Genomic DNA, 14817 nt, shown 5'->3' with positions numbered 1-14817 from the left:
TGCCTGTAGGTGTTTGTGTATATGTGTGTCTGTATATATATATATACATATATATGAAGAACTAAAGGGAATTAAAATGTAAAGGGACACAAGTAAAACTGTTTTGAGTAATGTGAAACTAATAGTAAAGGAAAAAGTGAGTCACATATTTCCTTTTTATCCACTTACGGCCAGTCCTTAGCTGATGTAAATTCACCCAGGTTAGTAGAACTATGCCAGTGTACACCTACTGGTAACCATACTCTTACTGAATCTTGAATGCTCTGTGCATATATAGGTGCACTATGAGAAGTATTAAAAAGCCATGAAGAACTAACTAAATCACCAGAAAATGACAACTAAAGGTAACAGAATGGAGTCTCTGGTACTAGAGACACTGTCAGTGAAGGGACAGATGAACCTTCACTGGTTCATCTGTGTCCATGGTCTTGGGTAAGGCACTGCTGTGGCTAGAACATTTTCCAGTGGCAGATTGCTGCAGGTTAAATGACAGGCTGAAAAGTATTGTAAGTGGAGAACATAACTCTAACCGTCCTCTCTTGGTTTATTTCTTTAAAATTTTAGGCTTCCAATAGGATTCAAGAATCCAAAAATCAGTATAGTCACATTATGCAAGAAAGAGAAACCTTGCTGATAAAAATGAGTGCTTTGGAGCAAGACAAAGCCAGGCTGCAGAGATTAGAAGAGGAGCTGAACCGTTTGAAAGTTAGCTTGGAATCAGAGTCTCGCTTGAAGCAACGCCTGGAGAGTGAGAAACAACAAATTCTGAATGACCTCAATCAGTGGAAGAGCCAGCACTCCCGGACAGAGGAATCCATAAGGAAGATCCAGTGTGAGAGAGAGAAGAGCGAGAGGGAGAAGAACACCCTGAGGACTGAGATTGAAAGGCTGCAGATGGAGATTAAACGGATTGAGGAGAGATACCGGTGCAGACTGGAAGAGACTGCTGTCAAAAACCAGTCAGAGTTGGAGTCTGAGCGTCTCAGGCTGCAAAGAGAGATTGAGAAACTTAAGCAACGCCCCTATGGGTCCCACAGGTCTACGCAGACTGAGGAAGACTTCTGTATTGATGCCTCCAAGTTGCTGTTCAGTGGGCTGCGGAAGAAGATTACAGCAATGCAGCTGTATGAGTGTCAAATTATAGACAAAGTTACATTGGATAAACTGCTGAAGGGGCAGAGGTCAGTGGAAGAGGTTGCTGCTGACATTGAACCCTATCTCAAAGGGGCAGGTGCTATTGCAGGAGTGTCTGTTTTGCCCAGACAGAAGTACTCCTTTGTTGAGGCCAAACGGAACCAACTGCTTACAGCAGAAAATGCAGTTCTGCTCTTGGAAGCCCAAGCAGCAACAGGAGGTGTGATAGACCCACACCGCAATGAGGTATTAACTGTGGACAGTGCTATTGCCAGGGATCTGATTGATTTTGATGACAGAGAACAAATTTACACAGCAGAAAAGGCTATTACAGGATTTAAAGATCCTTTCTCAGGCAAAACTGTGCCACTATCTGAAGCCATCAAGAAAAACTTAGTTGACAGAGAAACTGGGATTCGTCTGCTTGAAGCCCAGCTGGCTGTAGGAGGGATTGTTGATCCTGTCAACAGTGTTTTCCTACCCAAAGATATAGCTTTATCTCGTGGGTTGATTGACAAAGACCTGTACAGGATTCTAAACAACTGCCAAAGTGCTACAAAGAACTTCATTGATCCCACCACCAAAAAGGCAGTCACTTACATGCAGCTGAAAGAAAAATGCAGGATTGAGCCACATACTGGCTTGCTCCTCCTTCCAGTGCAGAAGAGAAGTATGTCATTCCAAGGGATCAGGCAGCCTGTCTCAGCAGATGCATTGCTTGAGGCTGGAATTATTAAGGAGTCAACAAGGAATGACTTGGAAAGAGGTGCAATTACAGTGGAAGAAGTGAGTGAGAGAATTATTGATTTCCTTCAGGGCTCTAGTTGTATTGCAGGTATCTACAATGAGGCTACTAAAGAGAAACTTGGCATTTACCAGGCTATGAAAATAGGCTTGGTTAGACCAGGGACAGCCCTTGAACTCCTGGAAGCCCAGGCAGCCACAGGGTTCATAGTGGATCCTGTCAGCAATGTGAGGCTGCCTGTTGAAGAAGCTTACAAAAGAGGTCTTGTTGGAATTGAATTCAAAGAGAAACTTCTCTCTGCTGAAAGAGCTGTCACTGGGTACAAAGACCCAGAAACTGGAAACATCATTTCTCTGTTTCAAGCAATGAACAAAGAGCTCATAGAGAGAGGCCATGGCATTCGTTTGCTGGAGGCCCAGATTGCTACTGGCGGAATCATTGACCCCAAAGAAAGCTACCGCTTGCCAGTAGAGACAGCCTACAAGCGTGGCTACTTCAACGAGGAGCTCAACCAGATCCTCAGTGATCCAAGTGATGATACCAAAGGGTTTTTTGATCCCAATACAGAAGAGAACTTGACCTACTTGCAGCTGAAAGAAAGATGCATAAAGGATGAAGCAACAGGTCTCTGTCTTCTACCCTTGAGAGAGAAGAAGAAGGTGGTGCACACCTCACAGAAGAACACCCTTAGGAAGCGCCGGGTTGTCATTGTAGATCCAGAAACAAACAGGGAAATGTCAGTGCAAGAGGCGTACAGCAAAGGCCTCATAGATTATGACACCTATACAGAGCTAGCTGAACAGGAGTGTGAGTGGGAAGAAATAACTATTACAGGATCAGATGGTAGCAGTAGAGTAGTCCTTGTTGACAGGAAAACAGGTAGTCAGTATGATATACAAGATGCTATTGATAAAGGTCTGGTGGAGAGGAAGTTTTTTGACCAGTACCGTTCTGGCAGTTTAAGCCTGACACAGTTTGCAGACATGATTTCCTGCCGTAATGGCACCGATGAGGTGTTTCGGCATGAGTCAGTGACTCGGTCTCCCACGGTGCTGAGTGTCAGGAGTTCGTCCTCAGTGATAAGGAGTGGTTCATTCTCAGAGACCACGGAGGAGTGCAGTCCCATTGCAGCCATATTTGACACCGAAAACTTGGAGAAAATCTCAATTTCAGAAGCTATACAGCGGGGCATTGTGGACAGCATCACTGGACAACGGTTGCTTGAAGCCCAGGCCTGCACTGGGGGCATAATATGCCCTACCACAGGCCAGAGGCTTTCCCTTCAGGAAGCTGCCAATCAAGGTATTGTTGATCAGGATATGGCCACACGGCTCAAACCAGCACAGAAGGCCTTCTTAGGGTTTGAAGGCATAAAGGGTGGACGCAAGAGGATGTCAGCAGCTGAAGCAGTGAAGGAAAAATGGTTGCCTTATGAGGCTGGGCAGCGGTTCCTTGAATTCCAGTACCTCACTGGAGGTCTTGTGGACCCAGAAGTACGTGGAAGAATAAGCACTGAAGAAGCCATTAGGAATGGATTGATTGATGGTCGTGCTGCCCAGAAGTTGCAAGACACCAACAGCTATCCCAAAATTCTGACCTGCCCCAAGACAAAGCTGAAAATATCCTACAAAGATGCGATGAATCGGTCAATGGTGGAAGACATCACTGGTCTTAAACTCTTGGAAGCAGCCTCTGTTTCATCTAAAGGTATATCCAGTCCCTACAATGTCTCCTCAGCGCCTGGATCTCGCTCTGGCTCTCGCTCTGGCTCACGTTCAGGCTCACGCAGTGGGTCTAGGAGGGGAAGTTTTGATGCATCGGCAACCTCTTCTTATTCTTACTCATACTCAACCTTCAGCAGTGGGTCTATTGGGCGCTAGTAAATGAGGCAATGTGTCTGCATTTTAATATCGTCTAGATTAATCTATATCCCCTTTCCTAGAGCAACAACAACAGAAGAACCCAAAGCAAAACCCAAAGCAATATGATTTGTGGTCCTTTTGTTACTTGCCCAAGCAAAATCATGTTGCTGAAACAAAAGAAATAAAGACATGGCCAAAACAAACTTTTTAAGTCTTTCCTGGGTGTGTTCAACTTTTCTTCTGAAAAAGCTGTAAAATGCTTGAATGCAGATTTCTGGAGTACAGATTATGGAAATGCAGGAAGTCATATTTGTGAATTTGGACTTTCAGTTGCCATTTCCTTTGGATTTTTAGTGGGTCTCTGTATATTTTAAATACTCTATCATTTGCCTTCTTCTGTTAACTGCAACTGTCAACCCGTAAGCTGATAACTGAGGTTTTAAAGTCTTGAAGGTTGTTTTGTTTTGTTTCCTCAACATAGGCCTTTCTCAATTTCCTATTGTGAAGAAAAAATACTAACAATATGGACAGAAAATACCTTTAATACTGCTATAGAATCTATACTATAACTTGAAAGGCTGTCTTCCAGATGTTCTGCTTCTGTATGTTTGGCTAGCGACTTTCTTAAGCATAACTTGGGCTATTTCTTAAGCATAAAGGACTATTATTAGGGTGGGCTTTTGTTTTACCGTTACCTCTGTTTTCTACTGTTTTGCTTGATTTCCATGTAACAACAAAAAATATAAATCTAACTGCACCAAGTCAGCTATTCTGGGCAATAAACTTTTGAAGTTGTAAAATATTTGTTGTGTGCTTATTAAATTTAGCTCATGGATATTCTTAGAGGTAACAATTAAAGAAAGAAGCATTAAAAAAAAAAAAAAAAAGCAAATCCTAGCTTTGTCATTAAAAAAAAATAGTGTATAGGCACATTGTTTTTCATGATCCATCATTTTTGATGAATACAAACTTCTGATTCTGTATTTCAGTAGGAAAATGAAGATAGCACCAGTAGTGGAAACTATGCCTTCAAAGCAGAAAGCCGGTTTCCACAGTTGATTATAGGCTTGATGATGACCAGAATCTTATTTCTTCTGTTCATGATCCAGGCCATTGTCTGCAACTGTGAGAGACTGTCAGATTCTCCCATGTTCACCCTGCGATTTTGGACAATGAGCAGAACAAAGATAAAGTGACAGGGCTTAACCAAGCACTGTGGTGGGATAGGAGGATCTTTCAAAACCTGAATGGTCACCTCCTATAATATCCACCCTGAAAGCCTAGGTTGTGAAAAGGACAAGGCCATTCTGTTCAAGCAATGGCTTGCTGTTACCTGTTGTGCACTGGATGCTGGCTACCTGCTGACGCCTTTTACCTGAGGTTTTTTCTGAGCTAACGAAGAGCACAGGATTAGAAGATGCAAGCATAGTCTGAAACTGCTTTTGTTGCCATCCCTGTTCCTCAATCATAGCAGAAAATGTTCTGTATAGGCTGAGACTGTCCTGTCCTCTCCCATTCACAGTATAGTGCAGGTTTCTCTGGGTAGGCATTCTGTGTGATCACTTACAAGAATTTAGTACGGTTTTAGACAGCTGCTGCTACGGAAGTTTAATGGAAAAGCTGTTAGTAAAATTTGCTGGTACCTAAAATAAATTCTTCCTATAAGTAGATGAAAGCATTGTCTGAAACATATACCTGCCATGTAGGAGCTTTACCTGTCTATGAATGTTACCAGTTGCTACAGATAAAAAGAGGGAACTGATAGGCACAAATGCTAATCACTTAATGACACTGCCTGTTTTTTTGCAGTGTGTTCCCTTTCTGGGGTGAGGAATAGATGGGATTATGGTAATTTTGTCTCCAGCTGAAGTGACACTCCTAACCTGTAAAGCACTTCCAAAGTTTTCTGAAGATCGGAACACTGTCTAAACACTCTGCTATATGTAAAGTATCCCCCCATTGCTGGAGTAAGAAACTAAATTGACTATTACAAGTCAGTAGTTGCAACCACCAAAGAAAGTAGGTAAGAAAGTGCAATCTCTCTCCTAGGAACTTCCGCTGAAGTCCAGTAGATGTACTGTAGGGGAAGATCCAGTTCTTGAATTGCTTTCTGACTTTTTTTTTTTTTTTTTTTTTTTTTTTTTTAATAGCTAGGAGCTTTTTGGGCTCTACAGTAAAGATAAAACTGAACATTACTGAAGAAAAGTCTGCTACTGGGTGCATGCAACCCTGTAGTTTGCATGGATAGTGGAATTCTGCATGCTCTGTGGCACAGCCACCAGGACTGTGCTTATGCTTCACACAAGGACATTCCTAGCATCTCTGGTGGGTTGCTTAAAGCTGTGTCTTTGTGTATTACATATCTTACTGCTAGATCAACCTTTTATCCTATGGAACAACACGTGTGGTGGGTGGTCTAAATATAAATTCATCTCCTAGAAACAATGATGACACTGCTTTCTTCTCACATACACTCCAGCAGCAGACACTAGTGCAACATTGGTCAGCGGGGGCCTCCTTTGACCACAGGTGTTTGGTGCACGACATCAAGGGGCCTGAGTAGCAGCTGAGCCAGCACAGGCAGCAGGTGAGGCAGGAAACTGGAAACTCAGTGGTGTTAAAAAAAAAAAAAAAAAAAAAAAAAAAGTGGACTCCTCTCTGTAGTAAAAAAGGGCTGAGGAAGGAGCTTCAGAAAGAACTTCTCTTTTTCAGAGCTGAAATTTAGCAGCTGCAACCTGGTGTAGAGGTTAACCATTAGAGAGAGGCATGGTAGGTGAGTGTACCAGGAAGGGCAGGGTGTTGCAGGGCTGAGGAGAGTAGGTTTCTGTGGTAGTGCCTGGTGTGTGTGAGATGGGAGAGCAGTACCTCGGATTTGAGGAGTAGGCAGGCTGTATTTTGTTGTGGAGTGGTATTGTGAGGATGCAGCGATGAGTGTGGGGATTTGGGGAATGGTGTTCATAGGCTCTGCACCTCTCTTGTAATAAAGACAAAATGAATTTTGTTCATTCACTTTAAAAGAATGACTGGCAACTTTAAATTTTCATTTCTGCTGCTGAGACATTTAATTCCTTACTATTAAAAAGCAAGGGTAGACTTGTTGGCCCAGCTTGTGGCTGCAAGCACTTCCCTGTAAAGGGAGGCATGCTGGGCTAGGTGTGTTCATTAGCAGCCTTGTGGATCAGTCAATATTCCAGATTTGCGTCTCCTGCTTCCTCCCTGCGCCTGGGGGTAGGTAATGCTGACCCTGTTCAATGGGAAAAGAGTGTCATGCGTGCTGACTTGGCTGCAATGGCTGGGAAAGGTTCGGTTATTAGCAGGGTCAGGTCCTTAGAGAACTGGGCTATGCTTTGAACAGGATTGGAATTTATTTCTAAGGCTTTCATTGATGGAGTTAATTGTCTTGATGTTGTGCATTTGCTGTCCTCCTGTCTGAGGCAGTGGGCTGGGAAAAGGTTGCTGCATAGGACCATATGGTTTGCACAATGCAGCAGTGCTGGAGAGTTTTGTCTGTCTTCTGGTGGTTGGGAATGCACAAATGGCCTAGTTGATTAATAGTGTATCCTTATGAATATGAAAGATGGATGGGTAATATTTACAGAATAACAATTACGTGACAATATTAAATTACGCAGTGTGGTGGTTTTTTTGGGGGGTAATTTCAAGTTTCTACATATTTTTATAATATAAATCTGGAATAGTTACTTTGATGTTTATGTGCAACTAGGCTGTTCTGAGATGAGCAGGATTTACTTGTAATATGTAACTGTCTCAGAATAATGTTATACATGGAAATTTTATTTTTACTTTTACATAGCCAAATAACTTGAGAACAACTCCTAGGTCCCTCGAGGCAGGTTGTACATAGGCTCTCTGTCACCTTTCTGACCTGTGTTAGCTAGCCGGGTGTTTAACAATTATATACCTGTGATTTTTTTTTTTATTTTTTATTTTTTTTTCCTCCTCACAGTAACAACAAATGCATAGTTTGTACATGTATAACTGCATCATATAATAAAGACAGCAATATTTGGGGTTCCATTCATAATGTTTTGGAGTCAATTTCAACTTTAGTAGTTTAGAAATCAACTTATTTTATGGCAGAGTTAAACTGGTGGGAAGCTCTGTGAGGGTATCTCTGCAGGGGTGGGGACTCCACCACTTCCCTTGTCTGCCTGTTCCAATGTCTGACTACTCTCTCTGGACAGAAATTCTTCCTTATATCCCATCTAAACCTCCAATGCTGCAACCTGAGACTGCTTCTTCTCATCCTATCGCTTGTCACCTGAGAACAGAGACTGACACCCTCCTTCACTGCAGCCTCCTTTCAGGTAACTGTAGAGAGCGATGAGGTCTCTCCTAAGCCTCCTCTTCTCCAGACTAAACACCCTCATTTTCCTCAGTCACTCCTCATAGGTCATCTCTGCTAGTCCTTTCACCAGTTTCATTGATCTCTGCACACACTTCAGCAATTTGATGTCCTTCTTCTCCAAGTGATTGTCCCCCTATACTCGGGTCTGGTGAGGTTGCACCTCGAGTACTGTGTTCAGTTTTGGGCCCCTCGCTACAAGAAGGACATGGAGGTGCTTGAGCGAGTCCAGAGAAGGGCTACGAAGCTGGTGAAGGGTCTGGAGAACAAGTCTTACGAGGAGCGGCTGAGGGAGCTGGGACTATTTAGCCTGGAGAAGAGGAGGCTCAGGGGTGACCTTATTGCACTCTACAGGTACCATAAAGGAGGCTGTAGAGAGGTGGGGGTTGGTCTAATCTCCCACATGCCTGGTGACAGGACAAGGGAGAATGGGCTAAAATTGCACCAGGGGAGGTTTAGGTTGGATATTAGGAAGAACTTCTTTACTGAACGGGTTGTAAGTCACTGGAATAGGCTGCCCAGGGAAGTGGTTGAGTCACCATCCCTGGAGGTCTTTAAAAGACGTCTAGATGTAGAGCTTAGGGATATGGTTTAGTGGAGGACTTGTTAGCATTAGGTCAGAGGTTGGACTCAGTGATCTTGGAGGTTTCTTCCAACCTAGACTGTTCTGTGATTCTGTGATTCTTGTAGTGAGAATTCCAAAACTGAACACAGCACTTGAGGTGTGGCCTTGCCAGTGCTGCATATGAGAGGACAATCACCTCCCTGGTCCTGCTGGCCACACTACTTCTGATGCAGGCCAGGATGCCATTGGTCTTCTTGTCCAGCTGAGCAGACCAAGCACACATGCTGGCTCATGTTCAGTCGGCTATTGACCAGCAGCCCCATGTCCTTTTCTGTTGGGCAACTTTGCAGCCACTCTTCTGTGAATCTGTACCTCTGCATGGGGTTGTTACTACCCAAGTGCAAGATTTGGCACTTAGTTGGCACCCTGTTGAATGTCATGCAATTGGTCTTGGCCCATCAATCCAGCCTATCTGGATTTCTTTGCAAACCTTCCTATCCTGTTGGAGAAAAGCGTGTAGGAGCTGCTGTTGCTGAATAAAGTTGAGTATCTTACTACAAGTAAACCCTTTACTGTATGAAAAACTTTCCTGTTGCTATGAAGCTGCATTTAATATTTAATATCTGAGTAAGTGGTAAATAGAGAATAAAATTGTTCAATGAAACTTGGTTGTCATTCAATATGCACCTTACCTCCAAGACCTTGGTATCCACCTAAGCTAACTGTGCAATTCTGCTTTGTGGACTAACTGTAGGGACTTCGGGGTTGCTACCTTGTTTCCCAACTGCTCCCTTCACGCCAGTAAATCCATTGTGTCCTCTGGGGCCAGACTCACCATTATGTAAAGACAGACCAGTTTTTCCCTTTTTTAAATGTTGCAGGCTTTTCTTTTTTATTTTTTTAAATTACACTAAGAGTAAAGTTTTTTTTATTTTTTTTTTTTTTTTTTTTTTTTTTTCATAGGTTGGAGGAAAAAAAAGCAAAACCAAGTCCTGGAAATGTTCCAAGGATAGAACTGGGATAGTGCTTGGTTTATTAGCTGAGCTAGGATTTTGAAGAGAATCAAATGTTTCATTTTCAGGTAACTATTTTTACTTATAAAATTTTAAAAATAAAACTAAATTTTAAAATGTTGCTATAAACTTTCTTATTTGGGAAATATCAGGAAAAATCTTTGAACATGTCTAGCTGCCTTTTTTTTTTCTTAATTTGTAAAATTGGTATGGAGTTTAGAACACATTTAAAAATAGTTGTAATTCACCTGAATTTGTTTGTTTTTCTGGCAAATAATTTGACAGGGGGTGGAAGGAGGAGTGAGGAAATGCACTTAACTATAACCTGGGAACATTAGAGGTTCCATTCTTTTCAGGCTGATATTGGAGCTTCCAGATTCATTAAGGACTATGTTATATCCATTGTGTACATCCTGTCTGGAGTAACTCAGATGAATAACTATCTTCAATAATGCATTGTTTCTTATCCCCCACTTCTGGCCTCAAATAGCCATTTTGGGATAGATGCCTAGCCCTGCCCTCCAGATACTGTGCTCTACTTGGCTGCAGACAAGGTGCAAACTCTTCTCCACTGGTTTCCACCTCTTCTTACTGGTGGCTTTACAAGGTGCTATGTGTGAGCTACAGTCAAGGATTCAATATCTAGTACCATAAGCAGCAAGTAAACTGGATGGTTACCTGCTGTGTATGATCAAGAAGTAGTATTTGCTATGTTATGCTGGAATAGGCCATGATATTTTTGTGGGATGTCATCATCTGGGAGAAATGGGTTCTGATTAAACCAGACATTTTGGATGAACATCAAGCACCATAGTTTCTTGGCTCTAGTTGCATTTGGATGAGACTATTGCATGACTGTTATTCATGTAGTCTTTTGCAGTGCATTTTTGGGGGTACAGTTGCAGACAAGTATAGCTGTTCTGTGATTGTTACCACCACACTAGAGATCTAGAAAAAAGGAAGGGGGAAGACAGGTGTGGATCCCCAAGAGAAACAGCTTGAGATCTCATAGAGATCCAGGAAATGTCACTATAAAAAATGAAAAGAGATGAGATGAGGTAAGACTTACTTCTGGTACAGGTGGTCCTAGAGGCCCAGGGGGACCTCAGCACCCTTCTCTCCAGTGGGACCCCATAATCCAGGAATGCTTCTTCCACCCTTTGGACCAACTGGTCCAGGAGAGCCATGTCTTTCTTTCTGTGACAGGATATTTGAAGGGAAAATAGCAATGAAAAAGATCCTTGTCTTGGTTTTCTTCATCTCCTGCTTTTCCCTGCCTTCTTGTCTACTCATACCTGTGACAACTTTCTCAGTGCATGTGCAACACTATGAGTAGAAGGGTAAATGTCACATGAAAGGCAAGGGTTTCTTCTGAGCTGTAATGGGTCATTACTTGTCAGCAAACTTTGCAGTTCTTCTTACCCCAAACTACACATAGCATCCTCGTACAGCATGTTGGATGGAGCTCGCTTCATCTCCAAGATTTCTGTGTGAGTTATTGTAATTCTCTCTAGCTGTACTTTGATGTTCGCGTAACACAGTCCAAAGTCTCTGCAAAACTGAATGGCAGATGACAGAGAGCTGGTGGCTTATTCTTAGAGAGATTTTCCTACGTAGACACTTACTCATGGGGGTTTGAACAATGTGGCCTCTGACTCCCAAGGATCAGGTTTTTGAAAGGAAAGGATTAATTTCAGATGTGTTGTGTGTGTGTGTATGTATAATTAAGAACTTAGCAGAATGCCAGGCTCTTGGAGGAATGCCTTTGGCTGCCTAATAATTCCTGTTGCTCTCTACCCACGGCCAGTTCTTCTTCCCCATCCAATGGACTTTGATTACCTGGACAGGTAATCACAATACCTGTAACAGTGTACAGGACATGTTTCATTAGTCAAAAGATAAGCATAACTATGCACCAAGACAGATTGAGAGGAACCAGGTTTGAGTTAGGGTAACAAGATGTATCTGGCCAGGACAGTGATGAAATGCTACTTTGTCTTTTGTTCTCTTCTGAGCTATAAAAATTTCCTTGCTCCCTCGCAAACCCTGGGAGTTTACTGCTTCCTCTTCCTACACCAGTAGACTGAGGGACAGCCATTTGGTTCTGAATGTAGTGGGAACAAGTAGTTTCCTTTTCTAACCTCAGCTGGACAAAAGCCATAGTACTGGGTTACTGCTGTCACAGTCTGAGAGCTGTGGCATGCACACCTGCAAGATGCTCTTCCTAAAGAGGGAGGCATAGTGAGCACATACACACACACAAAAAATCCACTCTTGCTGTTTGTAGCTAATGCTGAATGCACTATGTACTGGGAGCTCCATTTGGGACAGAGCTGTACATGAGCTCCAAAGACCCCCTTAATGGAAATGTATCTGTCCCTGGATACCAGCTTTCTATAGCAATGACATAGGGAATAGGACCAGAAATTCTTACTTTTTTTTTTTTTTTTTTTTTTTTTTCCTCAGATTTTTGACCCATTGAGATAAGGAATTATCTGGGGAGAAGCAAGCAATATATACTTGTCTGCTGTCACCTCTGTCCCTGTCATCAGTCAAAGAATAATCAGAATTAGTTAAGTAAAAAAAATAGGAGGAGGGTGAGGAGGGAGGGAGAGCTTTACAAGGATCAGAAATTACCAATTACTTGAACTTCATAGAATGTGGGTTCTACTAGCATCCCTGTCTCCTTTTTTAAAGGCATCACTCTAAAAGAGGGAATCCAGCTCTATGTTCTGGCACAATCTCTCCATAAAGAGACATTTCCTCATTCATTTATATATATATATACACACACACACAACATGAGATTTTAAGCTTGGTCATGTGTGAATGTTACTTGTGCTGTGTTAGGTTTGAGATATATGACTGCCTTCCCAATCCATTGTATGCCAGGCAGGGATGCTGGAGGGTTTTCCAAGCACCCTTTCATTCCTAAACTTCTCTGTCTGGTGTTGCTTTCAAAGCCTCAGTCAGCACAAGAGAAATAAGTAAAAGCCAGATCAGCTCAGTGTGTAACAAGCTTAGAGCGCAACAAGTTACTGTACATCTGCTACATACATACCCCCTGGAAGGGGGTTTCTTGTGTGTGTCCCTTGTCTTCCACAAATAAAAAGCAAAGTGACTTACAATCCCTCTTTCACAACTGGTAAAGTAGTTGAATTATCTTGCTTTTGCTCTGGCCTGAAAGGCATTTGCACGTGACATCAGTGTGGCTCAAAAGATCAGAAGACTCGTTAGACTGTGCTAGCATGGTTGTGTGTCTGAGTCCCAAATAATCAGAGCTGAGACCTGCTCTAGAGAACACAAAATGACAGACTGTAACAAGACTTCTCTACTAACGTGCACAGAGGCTGGTTTAAAAGTCAGTTACACATCTGCTTGATTTTACTTAATATTACTAGTGTGTTACCTTACTTAGGTAATTTTTATTTTACTTAGTAAGAGGTTTATGTTGCATGGGAAGATCTATCTTATCTTTCTTGCAGAGGTCACTTTTGGGCAGATTTTCTCTTTAAAAGACTTGTCTGCTTTACAGGTCTCCAAGTGGAATATTTGAAATATCTGTATCTTTAAATAAGTCAAATTTCAGAACTGGATCTTGAACTCTCCCAAAGTGTTCATGAGCAGGTCACCAGAAATATTGAAGACTTTCCCCCTCTCCCTCCCCTCCTTTATTCCTCTCCACTTCTGCCATCTCTGGAAACAAAAACAGCTCTTACAGCCAAAGCTGTCCCCGCCTGCTGGCCGTCTGGGAAGAATCTTTAGTGTTTGCTGGTCCATCAGGTGATCATTCCTTATCATGACTTGCAGAGCCACTGCTGCACATCTTCCCCATGGATTAGTAGGACTCTGCTTGTAGCAGGGAGGTGACACTTCCTTCAGTCCCAGATGCACCCCATATACCATGTTGTTGACAGGACAATTTAGATCTGTGTTTTTCCAGGAAGGTGTAGTTAGAGCCTAGCACCAGAGCATCTTCCTGCCAGCCATCAGCTTCCCTACTGCCTTTGGCCTTTCTTACTTTGGCTTTGCAGCAGCTTGGAAAAGACATTTGAAGATCTGAAGCAGGTTTTTTGTTGTTGTTTGTTTGTTTGTTTTAAGTTGCTGCTCCTAATGTGTTGGCAAATGGACAGGCATGTGCTGCTACATAGATATCTGGTCTTAAAATCGGCACTCAACCTCCACCACTGAAGAAGTGGATGGGGGTGTGTAAGGTAACCCTCACCATAAGGCCTGATCTTCCTGGGGAGCATCCTAGAGCTTGCTCACCCTTCTCTCCCTGTCAAGGCAGTTGAAAACACCTGGAATCATTCACTTCTGGGGAAGGGTAGTTTATGGTAACAGGCTTATTGTGCAACTAAGATGAATCTTAAGTGAGTTTTTAAGCTGGACTCATCACAGCTTATGGATCTCTCTCCCTTTCTCTCTCTCTCTAAGGTCTGGAGAAACAATAAAATCTGTATTTCTAGCTTATTTTATTACAGCACATCTGACAGGCAGGAAAGGAGAAGTTTAGAAGGCAGTAGTAATAGCCAAGAATATTATTGGATTATGTGGCAAGCCTCTTAGCATGATCATAGTAAAACTTAGGCTTTAGGAATCATCTGGAGCTCTTTAGCCACTCTTAGATACTTGGCAAAGCTTTTAGCTGTAAAGTCAGTCATGTACTGATGGAAGATAAAGCCCCAGAAGATGCTGCTTTCTGTTATCATTTTCTTTCTTCTTGTTTTGTGCTCTGACTACTATGAGTGTTAAACTGTGACTTTGTGCACTAGTTGTATTGTCTTTACTTTTGGTCACATCTTGCCGTCTAGGCCTGCCATCCCAAGAGACCCCAAAGATCAGGGAAATCGCTGTCTGTCATATACTTTATGCTTGAAAACTGTCTTCATTAGCATTTTGAAATTAACTTTATTTACATCCTTTCCCAGACAGCCATCCATTCTTGGGCTCCGACGTACCCTTAATCACCCTGGAAATAACAAAGCAGTCCAAATAAAACTCATCATCTTGCTCAATATTTATCAGTGTTGCAGAGGATCTAACTTTTGGGGTTTGTTTGGATATCTAAGTGAATTTAATGAGCTCAAATAATCTGCTTTGATATGGCTAAAATATTATTTCCAATATAG

The 14817-nt window shown here is 42.4% G+C and overlaps 1 protein-coding gene across 3 annotated transcripts in view; it reads left to right on the top strand.

Moving 5' to 3' along the window:
- Positions 1–4541, top strand: part of DSP (desmoplakin) — a 40058-nt gene extending 35517 nt beyond the window's left edge. For all 3 annotated transcript variants that reach the window (XM_035318482.1, XM_035318481.1, XM_035318480.1), the window contains exon 24: positions 565–4541. In XM_035318482.1, the coding sequence (XP_035174373.1) occupies positions 565–3759 (3195 nt within the window). In that variant the 3' untranslated portion in view covers positions 3760–4541. The remainder of the gene's footprint in view (positions 1–564) is intronic.
- Positions 4542–14817: the final 10276 nt, after the last annotated feature.

This window comes from Oxyura jamaicensis, chromosome 2, assembly GCF_011077185.1.
Source record: "Oxyura jamaicensis isolate SHBP4307 breed ruddy duck chromosome 2, BPBGC_Ojam_1.0, whole genome shotgun sequence".
NCBI classification, from domain to species: domain Eukaryota; kingdom Metazoa; phylum Chordata; class Aves; order Anseriformes; family Anatidae; genus Oxyura; species Oxyura jamaicensis.
Note: the sequence above shows the minus strand (reverse complement) of the source record. Positions and strands in the feature narration are given on the sequence as shown.